General features: G+C 40.2%; 1 protein-coding gene and 2 long non-coding RNA genes across 3 annotated transcripts in view; all 3 read right to left on the bottom strand.

Moving 5' to 3' along the window:
* Positions 1-17215, bottom strand: part of LOC146671353 (uncharacterized) — a 42167-nt gene extending 24952 nt beyond the window's left edge. Inside the window, exons 1-3 of the long non-coding RNA XR_014911446.1 lie at positions 17161-17215; positions 13488-13621; positions 11890-11996 (exon numbers count right to left, since the gene is read on the bottom strand). This is a non-coding gene — a long non-coding RNA (uncharacterized LOC146671353). The remainder of the gene's footprint in view (positions 1-11889; positions 11997-13487; positions 13622-17160) is intronic.
* LOC146671355 (uncharacterized) lies at positions 793-2639 on the bottom strand. The gene is made up of 2 exons (XM_085405004.1): positions 1893-2639; positions 793-1128 (listed from the first exon to the last, which is right to left on the bottom strand). The coding sequence occupies exons 1-2, from the start codon at positions 2637-2639 to the stop codon at positions 793-795; spliced, it is 1083 nt and encodes a 360-aa protein (XP_085261130.1).
* Positions 9167-10640, bottom strand: LOC146671354 (uncharacterized). Its single transcript, XR_014911597.1, has 3 exons — positions 10509-10640; positions 10186-10257; positions 9167-10039 (listed from the first exon to the last, which is right to left on the bottom strand). It is a non-coding gene; the product is annotated as an uncharacterized LOC146671354 (long non-coding RNA).
* Positions 17216-17590: the final 375 nt, after the last annotated feature.

Here is a 17590-nt window from a genome sequence, read left to right as displayed (position 1 = left end):
AGTAGTTGAATTATGTTAACAGCTGTAGAACATATATGTATCCCTTAGTCTAGATTGTGTGCAAAGTATGTAGCTTAGTTTCCCTTATATTTTTAGGTTAAAAGAATGTGACCATTTTTGGATTTGTTAGACAGGTGTGGATTACCCTGTACCCTTGATCTGCTGTGAATGTGTTACACTGTTTCTTGACATTTCATACTGCTGAATCATGAAGAGAATGTTGTGTGCAGAGGACCTTGTGCCGATAATAGAAGAGACAGACCACATTCCATACCCCCACCTTTACAGAGAGCAGAAAGACAGGGAGCCGAGGTCATAACTTAGGCGCCGTAACAGAGAAAGAATGTGAATGTTTAGGCTTTTACGACTAGGTGGGGGCCACTAGAGGCTATAAGAAGCGGAGTAGCCCGTCACCATTTTGAGATTTGCTGTGATCCTCTTCATGCATGTCTCCCCATCATGATGGCTTATGCTCATAAAGTGTTGGATTGTATGGAAATAAAAGATTGTTGATTGAGCATTTATACACCGAGTATTGTCCTTCCTTCAGCCCAAAGATTCAAAGAATTGGGAGATTTTAACACTACCAAGAGCAAGCAACACTTCATGATGAGTTAATTTACTGACATGGATAAAATGAAAATTATGTTATACAGTCTTTTCTGATAATTTTGATACAAAGACAAGATAAGTACACACTGGAGAAAAATAATTACTTAATAATAAGTACATTAAGCTGTAGGAATACGTACTGAAGTACAAAATGTACTACATTTGTATGTTTGTGTCCATTTAAGTAGCCTCAAATAACTGTGAACGAACTGTATCCCTGAGATGAAAATATAAATCAAGGGCCTGGGACATGGTAGATGGGAATTCCAAGCTTGATTCCTCCATTATTATTGTGCACAAATCAAACACTTGCACATCACATGGGCCTGAACTAACAAAAGTGCAACTATTTTTACACAAGGTCAAATCTTCTGTCAGTGGAACGAGACAGTCTTCTGCACCCCAAAGGTGAGGGGCCATGTACATGACATCAGGTATCCCACAGGGCACGTTGTTATTCTTTGAGGGCCTTATACGGTGAGCATTCCAAACACTCCGGATGTCATTCAATACCTCCTGATGAAGAAACAAGAATTAGGTCAGAGCTGTAATACAAGGCATTTTTAAAATGGTCGACAATAAGTGTGGTGCATCCTTAAATGAATTGAAAAGCAGCAATGTTTGGATGCAGTTTAATGAAAACCAAAGGAAGAGGGAGTGATTGCAAAAAAAGAAAAGAAAGAACCACACCAGGCAAACCACTGAGTTGTGGGATCTGGGCTTTATACTAATACTAATACTAATCTTGGTCCGGATGCGCAAAGCTTTTCAACTTTATGCGCATAATACAGGTGACAAAATCAATATTTTTCAATCCCATGAGGGGATCCAATATCATCTGAGTCCTGAATGTACCAATGATAGAGCGCTGAAGAGTTACTGATGCGTGAAGCCTCTGACTGCTTTTGACAGACTGGCAGTGACAGATCGGTAGCTGCAGCATAACTGCTGATGCAGAATGAGCGCAGACAAGGATAATGTCCTCCGATCAGAAAAAAACAACATTTAAGTCGTGCTGACTTCTGATCAGTTCAATTGGCAAAGTGTTCCCTGATTTAAAAACTTTGGCTGGGTCGATGCTTCAGCCTCCATTACGCACATACAGAGTGCAGTTGACCTACTTCAACAACGTTAGGAATACATTGCATTTACCGTTCGGTAAAGGTAATGTCGTTTTAACTACGGTATGTAAACGATTATTTTGTTACCCTTACTGCTAAAACAGCGTAATTTAATGTAATTAATTACCACCACTGGTTATCATAATATGGGTCATTTACCTGAATGATTGACATGAAGCAGAACTGTGACAGAGCTTTGTCAATGAAATCCCCAAAGAAGAATCCTTCGTCCTTCAGTTCTCCTAGAAGCTTGATCCATGACTCGACTCCTTCTTTTCTCATCACTGCCCACCAGCTCTCAATTCTCTGGTTTGCCGTACTTGCTCCTGTGACATAGCTTCTGTCTCCTGCTCTATCATCCCCGTCATTTCTCTGTAAATAACGCTGGAGGTCTCTGACCAACACGTTCTCAGTGCCCATGTCAGTTCGTACGAGCCTGGGGAAACCCCCACGACTCTCCACTGCTTCCACAAAGTAAGCTCCGATAACCTTTGGGTCACTGTTAGTGTGTGCGGCCCGCAGCCAAATGATGTTGCGTGAGAAACCGTCGATGCATCCATTAATACATATCCCATATGGCTTTAGTTTGTCATAAGAGTCTATGTGCCACACAAAGTTAGGCCCCTGAGCAAAATATTGCCTCCTTCTGAGACGTGTGGTCTGGCGAACCTGGGAACCTAATGGGTCCAGTAAAGAGATGAGGATCCTGACGTCTTCTTTCCTGATCGCAGTGCCGTGTTGTTTGCACTTTGTAAACATCCACCGATAACCGTGATCCTTCCCAGGCCCTTGCAGTTGGTTCACAATAAAATCTATCCCGGCGTCCAGGTCGTACTTACGTCTGTAAAGCGACTTGGCTCTCAATATCCGGTTTAAATGTCTCTCCGTAATGATGGTTCCTTGCATTGCCAGGCTTTTCAAAATGCGTTTGTAGCTCATTCCCAGCCTAAAATAAAACTCAATCAGACTGTCTCTGTCCATGGTGTATAGGTTTAGCTTCTTTTAGCTTGGGGTAGGCCTCAGTTTATGTTTTAAATTAAAACGCTTGAAGACAAAGTGAACTCTGGACAAGCGTGCGGCCTACCTGAAGCCCAGGTGGGCTTGTTGATAATCACATTTTCACACTCATCTCGGGGCACATCCGTGGTGTTCTGGTGCCAGCCTGTCCCCTCTGTTTTTGTGGGGGTTTTCCCCACATACGAAAATGGCCGCTTCTGCCTGGAGGGAGTTTTTTATTTTTGCTTTGCAGCTGCACAGGATCTGTATAGAAGTTTTAAACACTTCTATTTTGGGCAAATTTATAATATTTTAGACGACAGAACATAAAACACTGTTTGCTTGCGTGCGTGTGTTTGTGTGTAAAAAGTGAGATGTTCAGAGGTCTTGCTTCATGGTATCGAACAGCCCACACAAAACAGGTTCTTTATGATTTAATTTAAGTGCTGATGTAAACCACAATGTTCAGCAAACATCTATCAGGTCATTGGACTGTATTTTTTTAAAGCTTAAGTATGCGCACATGGGATATATTAAAAACTGACAAGCCGTTTGAACACATGATGTGAAATCACTTAATCAACCTGCTGGATTTGCCAAAAGTTAAAATATTTATACTACTTTGGCACATTGCTCTTAACTTATTAAGGTGGCTATTAGTGAGGGTCATGATAATCAATTCAATTGAGCAGAAGTGACGTTCTTACTTCGATTCGTCCAAATTCATGTGAGTTCCAGTCTGTTCAGCCTGTTTCTGTGTAGCACCAAGCAGTAGACCTAAACCTGGATGTGCTTCTGGGTTCTGCCTCTAATGAAAACGGATGAGTGTAAAATGCAACCATTGTTTGTAGTTTGCTGCCACCTACTGAGTGAAAAAAGAACTGAAGTTGTAAAAAGTCAGTATTCCTAATGATAGGCTTCGTTTTTTTTCAGTTTCAGTTCACTATACAGCTCATCAAACTGTTTTCCCTTTACGTTTTGATATAATAGCTTTTTAGTACTACTGAGACACATACTGCCTTTTTCTTCCGTTAGAGTAATATTTTCTTGAGCTGTGTAACTGGATTTGTTCAAACATAGAGGTAGTTTGGATTCACTGACACAGGAGCCATACGCCCTTTCTGCAGTTTCTATGCTTCCTTAGCTCGTTTATGTCGCCATTGTTAATCCTGTCCTGTGCAAAGAAAAGCCCAAGCTACACTTGTCTGACTGACAGAAGGTTCAAGAGAAGGACATTTGCTCTCAACTCTTTCCCTGTTGAAATGTTATTCCAAGCAAGTTAGTTTCCTACAGGGTATGGAGGGTTAGTATGTGTTAATGATTTCAGTGTCATGCAGGGGAAAGTAGCATTCAGTGGAAGCTTCTCGGTGATTGTTTTAAATCCAAATATGACCCTTATTTGTGGCGCATGTTAGCATACAGTCAGCTCAGGAGTTAGTATCAGTCATGTGGTTGTCACGAGGTTGCGCACAGCATCACCGGCAAGAGGGCTTGGTTTGAGAGGTTTTTGGCATCTGTGATGTGATTTACAACCATCCACCCATGTACTGTAAGAAGCTGCACTCACAACCGTGGGCATCAGCAAGTTGGTGAAATTTAAACAAAACAAAACAGCATTACATCTGAAACTCTTATTGTACCCAAAATACAAATTTTAGTGATTACATGTGGCTTCATTAATTATGTTCAAAAGGATGAATACATAACGCAAGTAATAACTTTATAATCAGTCAGTGAATGAAGGAGCTCAAGAGTGCAAATATAGTTGCAATAAAGTGACAAATATGCCCTTTTATGTCAAACAAAGACCGAAATAAGTGGCATCAGTGTGAGGATGAAAATGAGCGATCCAACCTCACACTGCAGATATCAGGGCAACGCACAGTGGGGGGGCGGGGGAGGGGGGTTGCAGTCTGCGCGCACAAGAGGGCTAACAACGCTGTGAGTGACAGAATCCACCCAAACTGAGGAACAGCTTCTTCCCCAGAGCTGAAGCCTGCACTGTTTGCACTATAATATAATATAATATAATATGTTGCTATTTAATGTTTTTTGTTCGTGTTGCAGCTGCTCTGTGAGCCAAGCTTTCGTTGTCTAAATTCAATGGAAATATATCTCTGCACCACACGATGGCGATAGATTCTCACAGTCTGTGCTCTGCTTCCGCCACCAGTCATCTTTAAATCTTTTTTTTTATTCAATGAAACCTTTAACTCGCAGCATTACTTTAAAAAAATCATATTTAAATACAAAAAAAAAATAAATACATGAACGACAGTAGTAGAAAATTGATAAAATAACACCAAATAAATATATTTACAAATGATAGCAACATCAATGGAATAAAACCATGAACACCAGCAGAAGGAGAAAGAGGCCTGTATCTACATTATTACTCTGGCAGCTCTCAGGCTCCATACAGACAGGACACGTTGCAGCGTAATTGCAGACAGGTGCGTGGGCCTGAGCTCCGCCCAGGCAGAATGACGAGTGGAAGAAAGCAGCAACACAATAAACATATGTAGCCTTGCGGAGCCGGCCGGGCAGACATCGAGACCGTGACAGAGTGCAAAACTTTTATACTTGACAACTGTTAAGAGTTCAAATATTGAGGAAGGAGAGTAAAAACAACCATGGTCCAGAAGAGCTTGGTCAAACAATTGATTTTAATGAACACACGCGTGGGGGGAGTAGTCGGAGTTTCCTGTCACTCTGACTTTGCACAGAGTGTACTCAGAATCAACAGAATCAGCACATACACACTTAAGATTATAACAAGCATTCAATCAAAAGCATTTATTATAGATTCAACTCAACAGTTTAAATTGGTTATAACTGCACCTGTAACAAAGGCTAATTGGGTGCCAATATGTTTAAACATCTGAATGCAATATCAGTGCTGTAGATTATATTATTAATGCAATGGTAATGATGATGATTATTAACAATAGCAGCAAAATAATTTCCCTGATCTCCACACTCCCTCTTTTGACCCACTTTCCCTAAAAAGAGGGTCACTACACTTTACTTGTTTCATTTCTCTGACATCCATCCTCTGGCTCAGCAAATCAGACAACCTCATGTCATCTAGGTGGTCCAATAATAAAATGCCAGCTCCCACTTGAGAACACTCCATGCGTAAGATTAGGTTTTTTCTGCGTCCCTCTCGTGGTCCATCAGGCCTCGGGCCTCCAGGATCCTCACCCCCCTGTGGTCGCCGAGATCTTCTGCAAAGGAAACAAAACAGCTTTTCCTGCGCCTCCCTAACTTATCATGTTTGGGACTCTTTAATCAAAAGCATGATCCTAATTATGTTCTTGACTTATTGACTTGTATATACATACACACACACACACACATATATACTCTTCAACGTTACTCATTTTAAGCGCTGCTTTCACGTCCCTGCATGTTTCCTATTGCTCGCCTTATCTGATCATCAACATCCTGTACACAAAACTGTCGCTGCTGCAAGTGCCTTAACTCTGATCTAAAGTCACCTTTCACAAGAAAATCATTATAAGCGCCTATTCTACTAAAAGATCCAAGAGAGAACAACCATTTTAATCAATTAAGTTTAAGCATATAAGCAATTACTCATGCATACATTTTATCATAGCTAAACGCTGCCTAAAAACAACTCCTGTGTGTTAACACCAACTTCATTTTAACACTCACATTTCCTATGTTATAACCCGTTTTTGGTATAGCCTTTTTATTTCATTTTGCTCCTTTTAATGTAACAATACCTTCTAATTCTAGTTTATCAGACTTAACCAAAATAAATGCTTTCCTTCCTTTGGTCCTTCTTTAAAGCAAGAAACTCTTATCCAGTTCCTCTTTTCTGTCACTTGTTACAGGGCCAGCTCAAGTTCAGTTACAAGCTAAATGAATTTCAGGCCTCTGGCCTGACAGGTTTATGGATTCTATGTGTTTGTAAGCATGTGCGGCCTTCTATGCTCCAGTCACTTAGCACAATAGATTGCCTGGACATTCGCGCCAAACAAAGCTTTTGACCTTCATTTTAATAGACTGAGCCACAACTCCTTAATAAGCATCAAAATGCAATGTATATAAAATCATTTCTACGTATAAGCTCTCCCCTCTATCCTAAAAATAAATCTGTAATAACATTATAACCACTTCTTCTAGAAATCAAAAAGAACTCAGACATTTTCTACTCCTACAACTTTCACTAGTTTTCCCCAAAGCATATCTTTTTGTCAAAGTGTCCCACAATTTCCCTCTAAGATTTGTATACAGCTTTAAAAACACCGGCATTGTATCTTCTAAACAGGATTCAGTTCACTTTAATCCTTTAACCTTAACATAAAAATAACAATTTCTGCTTCAGTTTTACCATATCTAAATGATCAAAAACCCCAAAAGTTATAAAATAATCCTAAAACCCATTTCAAATTAAACCTTAAATTCCCCCTTTTTTGACACATCTCATGTGTCAAACTAAAAATGCTCCACCCAAGCTTAGGAAATTAAAAGAAAAATACAGTTAGTCATATCATCCCTCAAAACACCTCAGCAATCCTCCTCTCAGGTATATTTGCTCCGACCCTGCAAACCTGTCTTTAAGGAATGAAATCCATTTAATCATCATGTCACATCTTTTCGAACTCCCAGCTCTATCCACAGCCTGCATCCTTGGAACTTCCTAAAAACAAAACCTGAACTTCACATTCCATACTCAGTTTTCCCCCTTATGATCCAATCTGTGTTATAAAAATAAACTTAGAACAGTTATCAGTCATGTGTTTCTTCAGTTAATGGTAACATGAGTTATATCAAAAAAAATGTTTCCCCTTTAGCATTCTCCCAACAATATACTATAATACCATAATCTAACCCCAGTCAATAAAACAGAAATTTTCTCAAAGCAAACATCAGCAACCCAAAATCAACATCGCCAGAATTAAGCCTTCCACTCCTCCTGCTTATGGCAAAAGCAAAGCAAAGCATACCCTTTCTCTTGCTGGCATGGCAAGTGGTTTGTCCACATTTATTCATCCCCACCGTCATCCAGTCACACACATCCACACCATGTATTCACACCAGGTATTGCTAATAGTGGAGCCTCCCGCGCAAGTAATCAGATTCTCCACTCTCAGCAAAATGAGCTCATTCATTTGTTTTATTTGTCATAGTAAAATAGTTCTTTATGCTTTTGGACTGGATTGACTCGCTATTATTGTCCCGATTCGTATTTTGAAGAAAAGACAAACGACTACAAAGTCCCAATAAGGTGCGTCAAAACAAGGATTTTATTGAAATATATATGGGGGGGGGGGGGGGGGGGGGGGGGGGGGGGAGTAGAGCACGATCACTCAAACAGCGGCGATCTTCCCCGAACAATACTTGGGGTGTAACATGCATATGATGACCAGTAATATGCGTCACCGCAGATGAAAAACAACATGCATGTTCCCCCCCAGTTGTTCTGCAAAGCCCACCATGGCGTCCCTGGTAAGGTTTGAGAGCCTCAGCAAATTATAATGAACATAATTAATGCGATCAACATTTTTATTTGGAGTTATCCATAGGAACACACTTTCAAATCCTGCTGCTATTTGGTTAACTAATTTATATTCATCAGGAACTCCCCTGGGAACTCCAATCGAGTCAATCCAGGTAGGCGAGTCCGTTCTCGGGTCATAAATCTGTGTACCCGTTGTGCTTCTTTCCCTCAACATGCGTCTCCTACATCTGACTGTCAATGTACGCGTGTCATGTTGTGGAATGGCTTTTACCCTACTCCCTATTAGCATCAATGGTGCTCCTAACAGCACCATAGCACATGTCCCCACACTCCCCAAAGGAACACGCACCAAAAGGGTGTGATGTCCACAGTAATAATACAACCCACCTCTAGCCCATGTACCTATTATGGTGTTTGGGTCACTTACATTATTTGTGGTCCTTCCCGTGAGCGTCCTCTCACACCAACTAGGGTCAATTTCTCCCAGAGTGTATTTCACGGCGTCCGTAGAAAATTCAAAACGTGTAATTATTTTGTTTAGGTATGAATGAACCTGTCTGCGTACGCTTGTCAATTGGTGGATATAAACTTGACAGTGTGATGCAGTCACCCGTGGCCACAGCTTCTCTAGTTAATCTCAACATGCAATTATAACCCCACTCATCCTCTGGATACAGAGGCGCAGGCTCAGTAAACAAACGAGGTCTAGCTGTAGCACAGGCAACACAATCATCTACATGCTGTTCCCTAGCATTTTGAGCCACCCAATCCAGCCAGAGATTGCTGTCACTGAATCCGGTGGCACGTTCAATTAAATCTTTTCAGGCAAGTGTAGTCAACTGCAACTACCTTCCTATCTGAGTTTTGGTTAATTTTTATCAGTGATGTCCCATTGTCCCTTACTACAGGCCTCATTGGTTTAGCTTTACTAAGAAAATTAACTTTTATTAACCTTTTTGGATCTATCCCTACAGTTTCCACACCCAGAACTAAATATAAGGAATTTTGACGCCACCAGTTCCCCATTGACAAGGTCAATGGATTCTGGGCCGGACTATAATCTCTCTGAAGTTTTAGCTCATTCTCTGGCCCCTGCTCTGACGCCTCCCAATCTTCCCCAGTGTAACCTTTTACCTGATCCCAGTTCCGACACCAATTGGCATAAGGACGACTTCCCCTTTCACAATATGTGTTCACAGCATAATCCCAACACACCCACACATTAAATCCCCTCCAGCTACTGTCAGCTCCCTTACAGATAAAAACGTTGCACAAATCAAACGTGAATGAAGTGGTGGACCCATTAACATAGTCTAATTCTAGTCCACCATATATGCTGAGGCACTCATCCCTTTTACCTGAGACTTCACGCTTAACCTTCCTTGGCAACGCAATCAATTTGGACTCTGAAGCGGGTAGACCTCTGCGTCTGGGCAATTCACCTGTCTGCCAAAAAACAAAGAAACATTAGAACACTCACGCACGCCAACACCCCAGTTATTTTCCAATCTCCCCACAAGCCCATGGTTTTGGTTCCCCTACTCTCCTCTAACTCTAGACTGGAGCCCCAGCCTATCACGCTTCACGCCTCTTTGGCACCTCCTCTTTGAGTGAAGAGACGCCCCGGATCCTTCTCTTCTTTCTTCGACTTCCCAGGTAGACTATTTGGGGATGAGCTTGTCTCCACCAAGCTCTCGTCTGCCACTGCACATTGAGACCAATGGAACCAGGTCTGGCCTTTCCCCTTCAACTGGACCGCTGTTGTGGTACGAGCGTTCACTTCAAATGGCCCCGTCCACCTCGGGTCTTTCCACTTTCGCTTGATGACCTTCAGCCACACCACCTTGGCGTCGGGTGCGGACCTGTCCACCGTGGTCACTCCTGCTGCAACCTGTTGTGTGAAACTAGACACAAGAGCTTTTAATTCTTTCCAATATTCTGCATGCGTTCTGTTACTTTTTATACTCTCTTCAGCCGGGACTGCCGTCCAGGGACCTGGAAACTGTCGTCCTGTCAACAGCTCGTACGGCGTGAAGCCTGTGGATTGGTTAACAGAACATCTTATGATCATTAATGCAATGGGCAGGGATGCGACCCAATTTAGCCCCGTCTGAGCACAAATTTTGTTCTTCAAATTTAGATTCATCCTTTCTACTTTCCCTTGGGACTGAGGATGATACACAGTTCCAAACGTGTGTTGCACCCCCAGCCTCTGTTCTGCCTCCGCCAAATCTTTGTTTTTAAAATGGGTCCCATTATCTGACCGAATTCGCTTGGGGAACCCATACCTCCTTTTAGACAGGGACTTTCAATCTGATCAGGTCCCCACTGGTAGCCTTCTCCTCAGCCAGTTGTAATCTGGAAAGCCCACCTTATATTTGCTCTCCCGAGAATTTGTCACCGCTGTTATTCACTGTTGCAGGCCTGCTTAGAACAAAAATGAGAAAAAAAAAAAGAGCTGATTATTAGCTCATCAAAGCACCTGACAGGTTTTCTTTAAGTGCACTGTTACAAAAATAATGGGCCCCTTCTTAGACGTCCATGTTTAATAAAACTCCCTCTATTAAAAACAAAAACAACCCAAACCTAACTGACAGAATCAACCCATCTCCACAACAACCTCAAAAATCTTAAACAAAAAGTTGTGCCACCAGAGTCCTGACACTCCCAGGTCAACTCATGTAATTTCACCTCCTCAATACACCGAAAGTCTTGTTAAAACCACACAATTTGCACACAACAATCGCCCCCTTTATGCACTTTAACATACTTAGATTCAGCATAAGATAACCCCATTACAACAACGTATCAACACTAAACTATAAATTTCCTATCCAAATCTGCTATGCTTCCTCTCCTGAAAGAGAGGCGCACACACACACACAGTCATCTCTCAATAAGTTGCTGTGACAAGACAAATACATGTTCAAACATTACCACCTTGTTAAATTATTTTATTTCTTTCTACAGTGATCACTGGTTTTGATCACTCAGTACGAGGGCACTCCTAAGTCACTCTTTTAAAACTACTTCAATCACTTTTTCTTTTTTCCATAATTCACTCCCTTGTCATATAGCTTCTTTTGAGTTATTCCTCAACTTCAAACTCAAGTGCATTTTATTCTTTTTTTTTTGCCTGTCCCGTTTGGTTCTTTGGCCATCAGAATTATTGTCTGAAGGCGAGAAAAGATGCCCAACGGATTTACTTTACCAAATTGACCATCCCAGCCTTGCCGTAATGGTCTATTTGATTCATCTTTTATGGTTTATTTTCACTCGCTTTGCCCATTTGCTCTCTCATCTGTTAAATCTTCAGTTTGGTCCTGTAACTTTGTATTACAGGTCAAAAGACCCTCAATCCACACTGCGAGGATTGATGTTGTTCCTCGCGTTCTTTAACCGCATTGACGGCCACACTACTATTTTTTACTGTTCTCTTAAGCTTTATTTTGGAATCATACATTTCAATGACCTCTTCTAACTTTCTGTCTGCAGCATTGGCTTTGTCTTCCAGTTTTTTAGTATTTTCCTCGTAAAATTGCTGCATCTTATTTTTTTATTTTCACTCGCTAGATACGGGACTGACTTGAATGAGGAAAAGAAAAGGGAGAAAGGAAGAGGGGGGAGAAACAGTGGAGAAGAGGGACGGGGATAAAGGGCAGAAAAAACCTCGCGTTTTATGGTGACTCCTGAATTTCCTCCACTTCCTCCTCATCCTTAAAATACTCCGGATGAGTGTCCACAGCATTGTTCAGTCTGATGGCATCCTCCATGACCTGGACAACATGATACCATTAGAATGACATCATAGAATGAGGGGTGTGACCAGAGCCAGAAATGCACTCATTGATCCTTTTGTTGATTTATTGCTATCATACACTACTAATCAACTAATCGAAGTGCAAGTGTCACAGTCTGTTATTTATTCTCCCTCCATGCAAGGCAACATCCAGGGGTGGTGCTGTGGGTTCAGCATGGCTGGCAGCCATTGTTCAATCATGCCTCCCCTATTTCAGTTGGAACGCTGGGGCCTGGAGGAGAGAGCTGCGGACTGCCATGCACCATGAGCAGCCGATGGGAGCGAGAACAGTCGCAGTTCTTGCTTTTTCTGTTGGGGAGGCCCAAATAGTGCCATTCAACCTTCAGCAGCAGCAGCAGCAGCAAGGGGCTGTTTTTACAATGTCTGCCAGGTAATTCTACACCGACTGGGTAGAGGGCATCAGAGGGCCACTACTGCCATTTCTGAGGAGGACAGATGGAGCTGGGGGACAGGCCCTTCGCATATGCTAATGCACAATGCAGTAGCCAAAGACCACTGGAAATTAAACCAAGGGGCAAAATATACAGCCCAAGGCTGCGGTTCGCTCCTGCGTGTGTAACGGAGCAAAGGTGATTTTATTTTTTCCACAGTGTTTTTAAAGGAGGGAAACCTTCCTCCAAACGGACAGAGCAGTGGAGTCGCCAAGGGAAAGCACACAAATTAAAAACTGTGGAGCCTGCGGCTTAATTTGACTCAACATGGGAAACCTCACCCGGCCACGGAAAGGATTGACAGATTGATATTTATAGTTAAAAATATAAAATGAATTAAAACAACCCTGGCCAGGGGACAACACAATAAAAATCAATAAAACACAACATTAAAAGTCCAGTGGCGTCCGCCACGGTACACTAAAACAAAAAAACAACTCTTTAAATGAACAAAAAAAAAAAAAAAAAAAAAAATCATGGAAAGAATTTCCACGTGATTAAATTGCTTTATTTTAGCATTATGCAATTCTGTTACTCCAACTTAATGCACTCAAGTCGGACCAACTTAATTAAAGATTGATTCATCAATGTATTTACTGCATTTTGATCCAATATATTTTAATAGTGTTGATCCAACAAAGAGTTTTGTTCCAACTCAATTCAGGTTTTCTCCAACTAATTTACTAAATTTGGTCCCAGCTTAAGTTAATTGAGTTAAACCAACTCATACAAATTAAGTTATTCCAACACAAGTCTTTAATGCTAATAGAAAGCACTTTAATCACATGGAAATTCTTTCCATGATTATTTGAAGTTAATTTAAAGAGTAATTTTTTGGAGCATTTAACAAAGTCTAGAGTCTGGTTAACATACATTTCACTATTACATCTAAAAGGTAAATACAAATTTGTCATACACATCTTTTTGTTTTCTCCAATTTCTAGCAAATTTCAGGTTCAGTGAATAGACCAGACCAAGCAACATTGTCACTGCAAAAACTACATTGCCCAACTCACCCATCACTTCCACCCCCTCTAGAACAATCATAACATCCTGAGGGTCATCGCCAGGCTCCGCACCCTCTGACCGAATGACACAGATTCCAAAGACTGTCTCTGCTATGGCAGTGGCCATGCTTTCTATCAACTTCCTGTGACAATAAAACAAACAAATTTAAAAAAAAGATAATGATTTCTCACTAATGTCCATTGCAAACAGTTTTAAAAGTACATCTGTTTTACATTAATGTAAAATACCTAAAAGCTTTATTCATTCAAGCCTTATAATAATGTAAATGTAATCAAAAATGACTGCCCGATATTTTTCCTCACTCAAGAGAAGTTCATTCAATACCTCAACAATGTTCTGTCTTTCAAAATCTTGAGTTGTGATAGGGGTGACTGTGGCACAGGAGGTAGAGCAAGTTGTCTACTGCTTTAATCCCTGGCTTCTCTAATCTGATACTAAAACTATCAATGGGTAACACACTGAACCCCAAGTTGCTCCTGATACATCCATTGAAGTGTAAATGTTACATAAAAATCTTGTATGAATGAGGTTGTTATAATGATATTATAATAATGATAGTATAAAACACTCAAGAATGCTGCGTGTAGTTAGGGCTGCTCAATTAATCGAATTTTAATCACGATTACGATCTGGGCTTTCAACTAGGGCTGAACGATATATCGCATTTGCGATAATATCGCGACATGATCAAGTGCAATTTTCTAACCGCAAAGGCTGCGATTATAAGGCTGTCCAAATAACTACCATATCCCAGAATTCATAGCGCGGCCCAGCCAAACTCCAGTTTCCAGCAATGGCGGCCGCTACTAAGTTTTAAAATTACTCATACTAATCTTTCTGGGTCACAAAATAAACTTTTAACATATTTTCAGGCGAGAAAGTAGTTGTGTAAACATCAAATATCTGCTCGGTTTATCAAGATATCCCATATTTGCAAAAGTGCTTCGACGTTTTCAGAGGCGTCTGCTACCCACCAGCTCGACAGCTAGCCGGGAGCTCGAGGATTACTGATGCGGCCGAGAACGGCACAACTCCCGGCACATTATTTTCAGATCACCGCGGAGTTTCGCTGCTCGGGTTAAACGTAATATATAAGTCACTTAGACAACCTAAAAATGTTATTGTTGGGCTTTTTTCAGTGTTTTGTTTGTTCGTGAGTAAATCGGTTTGGCTGAGATTAAAGTTATTAGATTAGATAAAATAAAACTTTATTAATCCCCCGGGTGGGTTCCTCCTTGGTTTTCACACAGCTGACTAAACGTCAAACAGAAAACTTATTAAACAGAAGTATGAGACAGTCGAGAATTTACACCAGTGTCTGGTTATATTTTAGATAGCAAGAAGCAGACGTCCGAGTTTATTAAACTCCACCGAGACAGCGGTGACGCTAATCAGAACTAGCCTTCTGATTCAGAAGGCTAGACCGTCCAATTTCACGCCTTTAAACTTTAAAGGCGTGTTTGTGTGTGTGTTTATACAATTGCTATTATGTTTGCACTTTATGTGTAATGTTACTGACTGCAGAGATCAGTAAGATGTGTGTATTTTTTATTTATTAGTTTTATTTATTTAATATTATTTTTTAATTGAATGACTGTCTAGTAGTTCACAGATGTCGAAAAACTGAGTGTGGTAAAGCCACTGATTTTTTTTTTTTATGTATATTTCTGCAATCTGCACATTGTACTGACTTTCATTTTAATGTTTACACCAGGGTTCCTTGTCAGCACTTTATGCTCAGATGTTTGTAAGCTAAAAATAAACTATTGTGTATGTTCAAATATACTGTTGTGATTGAAGAAGTTAAATAAAAATGTCAGTCATCAATTCATGCATCACCTCATGTCATCATAACAGAGGTCTGTCTTCCAGGAAAGAACAGTTTAAAATTAATGTAATATAGTATTGGCCATACTATATGATGTATTGCTTGTCTTTGTTTAATAATACAGAAGACAAAGACCTTAAAAAAATAATAATCGCATCGCAATCGCAGTATTGGGGCAAAAAAAAAAAATCGCAATTAGATTATTTTCCATAATCGTTCAGCCCTACTTTCAACGATCATTAAAAGTGACTGAGCCGATTATTAGCCCCTCCCTCGTGCTTTACTCTCGCGCTGCTCCGTGTGGCAAATCGAGCGCACCTCTTGTTTCCAACACGTGTCACAACAATTAAGAGGACCCGAGGGAAGCTCGGAAAGCTAAGCAGAAGTTATTTGGAGAGGAGAGTGACTGCCGTTGGTTGAAAAGAGGGGTAAAAAAACAAAAACAAAAAAAACTTCAGTGGTGTGGAAACATTATGGGTTCGCCGAGTCAGACATCGTGTGTAAACTTTGCTACGGTGTTGTAGCTGCACCACTGCAAAGTTCACTAAACAGATGTTCACATTTATTTCTTATATTGCAAACATTTGCACTGTTATCAGTATTTGCACACTATTTTATATTATTTGTTAAAGTCATTATTCAATACATTGTTATTGTTAACCTTTACAGTCAGAGCGGGCATGCTCCGTTTTGCGTAACTATTTTTAAATCCCTGTAGAACCGGAACCGCGTAAGCTAGCGCAATAATTTTTTGCATATGAAACCAGAGGAGTTGTACTTACATCTTATGCTATCAGCTTGTCCTAGGTCACGGTTGCAAAAATTGCACAAAACGCACTAGCAGGAACAAACACAATATTCCAGAAACACGCTTTGCCGATTTGATCAGCTGTTCGCAACACTTCCCACATTGAAACAGACGTCAGCGCGAACTATCGCACGTCCGCCATTTCCTGCCAGAAACCCGAAGTGACGTCATCTTCGCGGAAACTGTAGTTTTTTTACTTGTAGGCCTTAAACACCTATACTGGTGTTTTTATAAGTCATGTTAGACTTTACTGAATAGTTTCTGGGATGCTTAGAACTCATATTGCACTGCTGGAAATAGTTTATTTTGATGCACATGCTGTTTTCTTTGCAAATTTGAATCATAGGATTGTTTTTCCTGCAGTATATAAAAATTGCTTTATCTCCAAAATAAAACTATGAAGACACTCAAAATAAATTTCCTGTTGTTGTAAACTATTTTTTGCATTTAAAGTTTTGAGGGATAAACCTCTTAAATTTCTCCAAGTAGAAATATATGTAAAAAACCATTTTCAATTTTTTTGTAGTTTATTGCACTTTTTGCAATTAATCAGAATCAGAATACTTTATTGATCCCTGGGGGAAATTATTTTTTGTTACAGTGCTCCATTTTAATGTAGTTACTATGGACTTAATGCATACATATTATTAAAATATGGGCTATAACAGTTGTATTGATGTATAGCAACTTGAAATGCTCCCAATGGCACTATAACATGTAAAAAAATAATATAAGCTCTGGCGGACTGTTCTATAGTAGGTCTTAAAGGGTTAAATATCGTCAAATAATCGAGACCTCAATTTCAGTGAAAATAATCGTGATTATCATTTTTGCCATAATCGAGTAGCCCTACGTGTAGTATCCAGTGAGAAACTTAAAGCTCTTACTTTTCCCATTTTAAAAGCTATTTTTTTACAGCCACCGGTAATTTATAGGAAAACCCCATCCCCTGAAACTTTTTGCATGTAGTTCAAGCTTATCTTTGATCATCTCCTTAGTTAAGGATACAGGCAAGTTAACATACCAGGTAATCCTTCACCAGCTCAGGATCTTCATTCAGGTACACGCAAAGACCTTTGGCAATGTATTCTCTTCTGATTTCAACAGCATCAGTACACAGAGTGGGGGGGGGAGGGGGGGGGGAAACAAATATATACGGAAATCCATCTCAACGACCTAGCAGTGGGATTAAAGAACTTTTAACTGAATTACCAGGAATTTGTGAGAAATACAGAGGCTATTGTTTTACAGTCTTAATCTTTTCAAATAGTATTCATGCATTTTAGACAATTCTGTCATTCTAATATTGTTTTTTACTTTGTATTAATTTAATCATGCCATACCCCCAATTCAAGAAAGTTTAGATGTGTACATAAAATCAGAATGCAATGTTTTCTTGGTCTCAAAACTATGTCACTTACAAATGAATATATTAAATTTTTAACATGGGAATG

The sequence above is a fragment of the Rhamphochromis longiceps genome, linkage group LG4 (genome assembly GCF_057381845.1).
Source record: "Rhamphochromis longiceps isolate RC_006_pf linkage group LG4, R_longiceps_female_GT1.1, whole genome shotgun sequence".
NCBI lineage: Eukaryota > Metazoa > Chordata > Actinopteri > Cichliformes > Cichlidae > Rhamphochromis > Rhamphochromis longiceps.
The sequence above is the reverse complement of the archived record's forward strand: the minus strand, read 5'-3'. Positions and strand labels throughout refer to the sequence as shown.

Bases quoted from the DNA above. Each gene is read 5' to 3' on its own strand.
- LOC146671355 (XM_085405004.1), bottom strand. From the start codon at position 2,639: ATGCAAGGAACCATCATTACGGAGAGACATTTAAACCGGATATTGAGA. The intron at 1,129-1,892 runs GTAAATGACCCA...TTTCTTCATCAG, and splicing joins GCTTCATGTCAATCATTCAG to GAGGTATTGAATGACATCCG.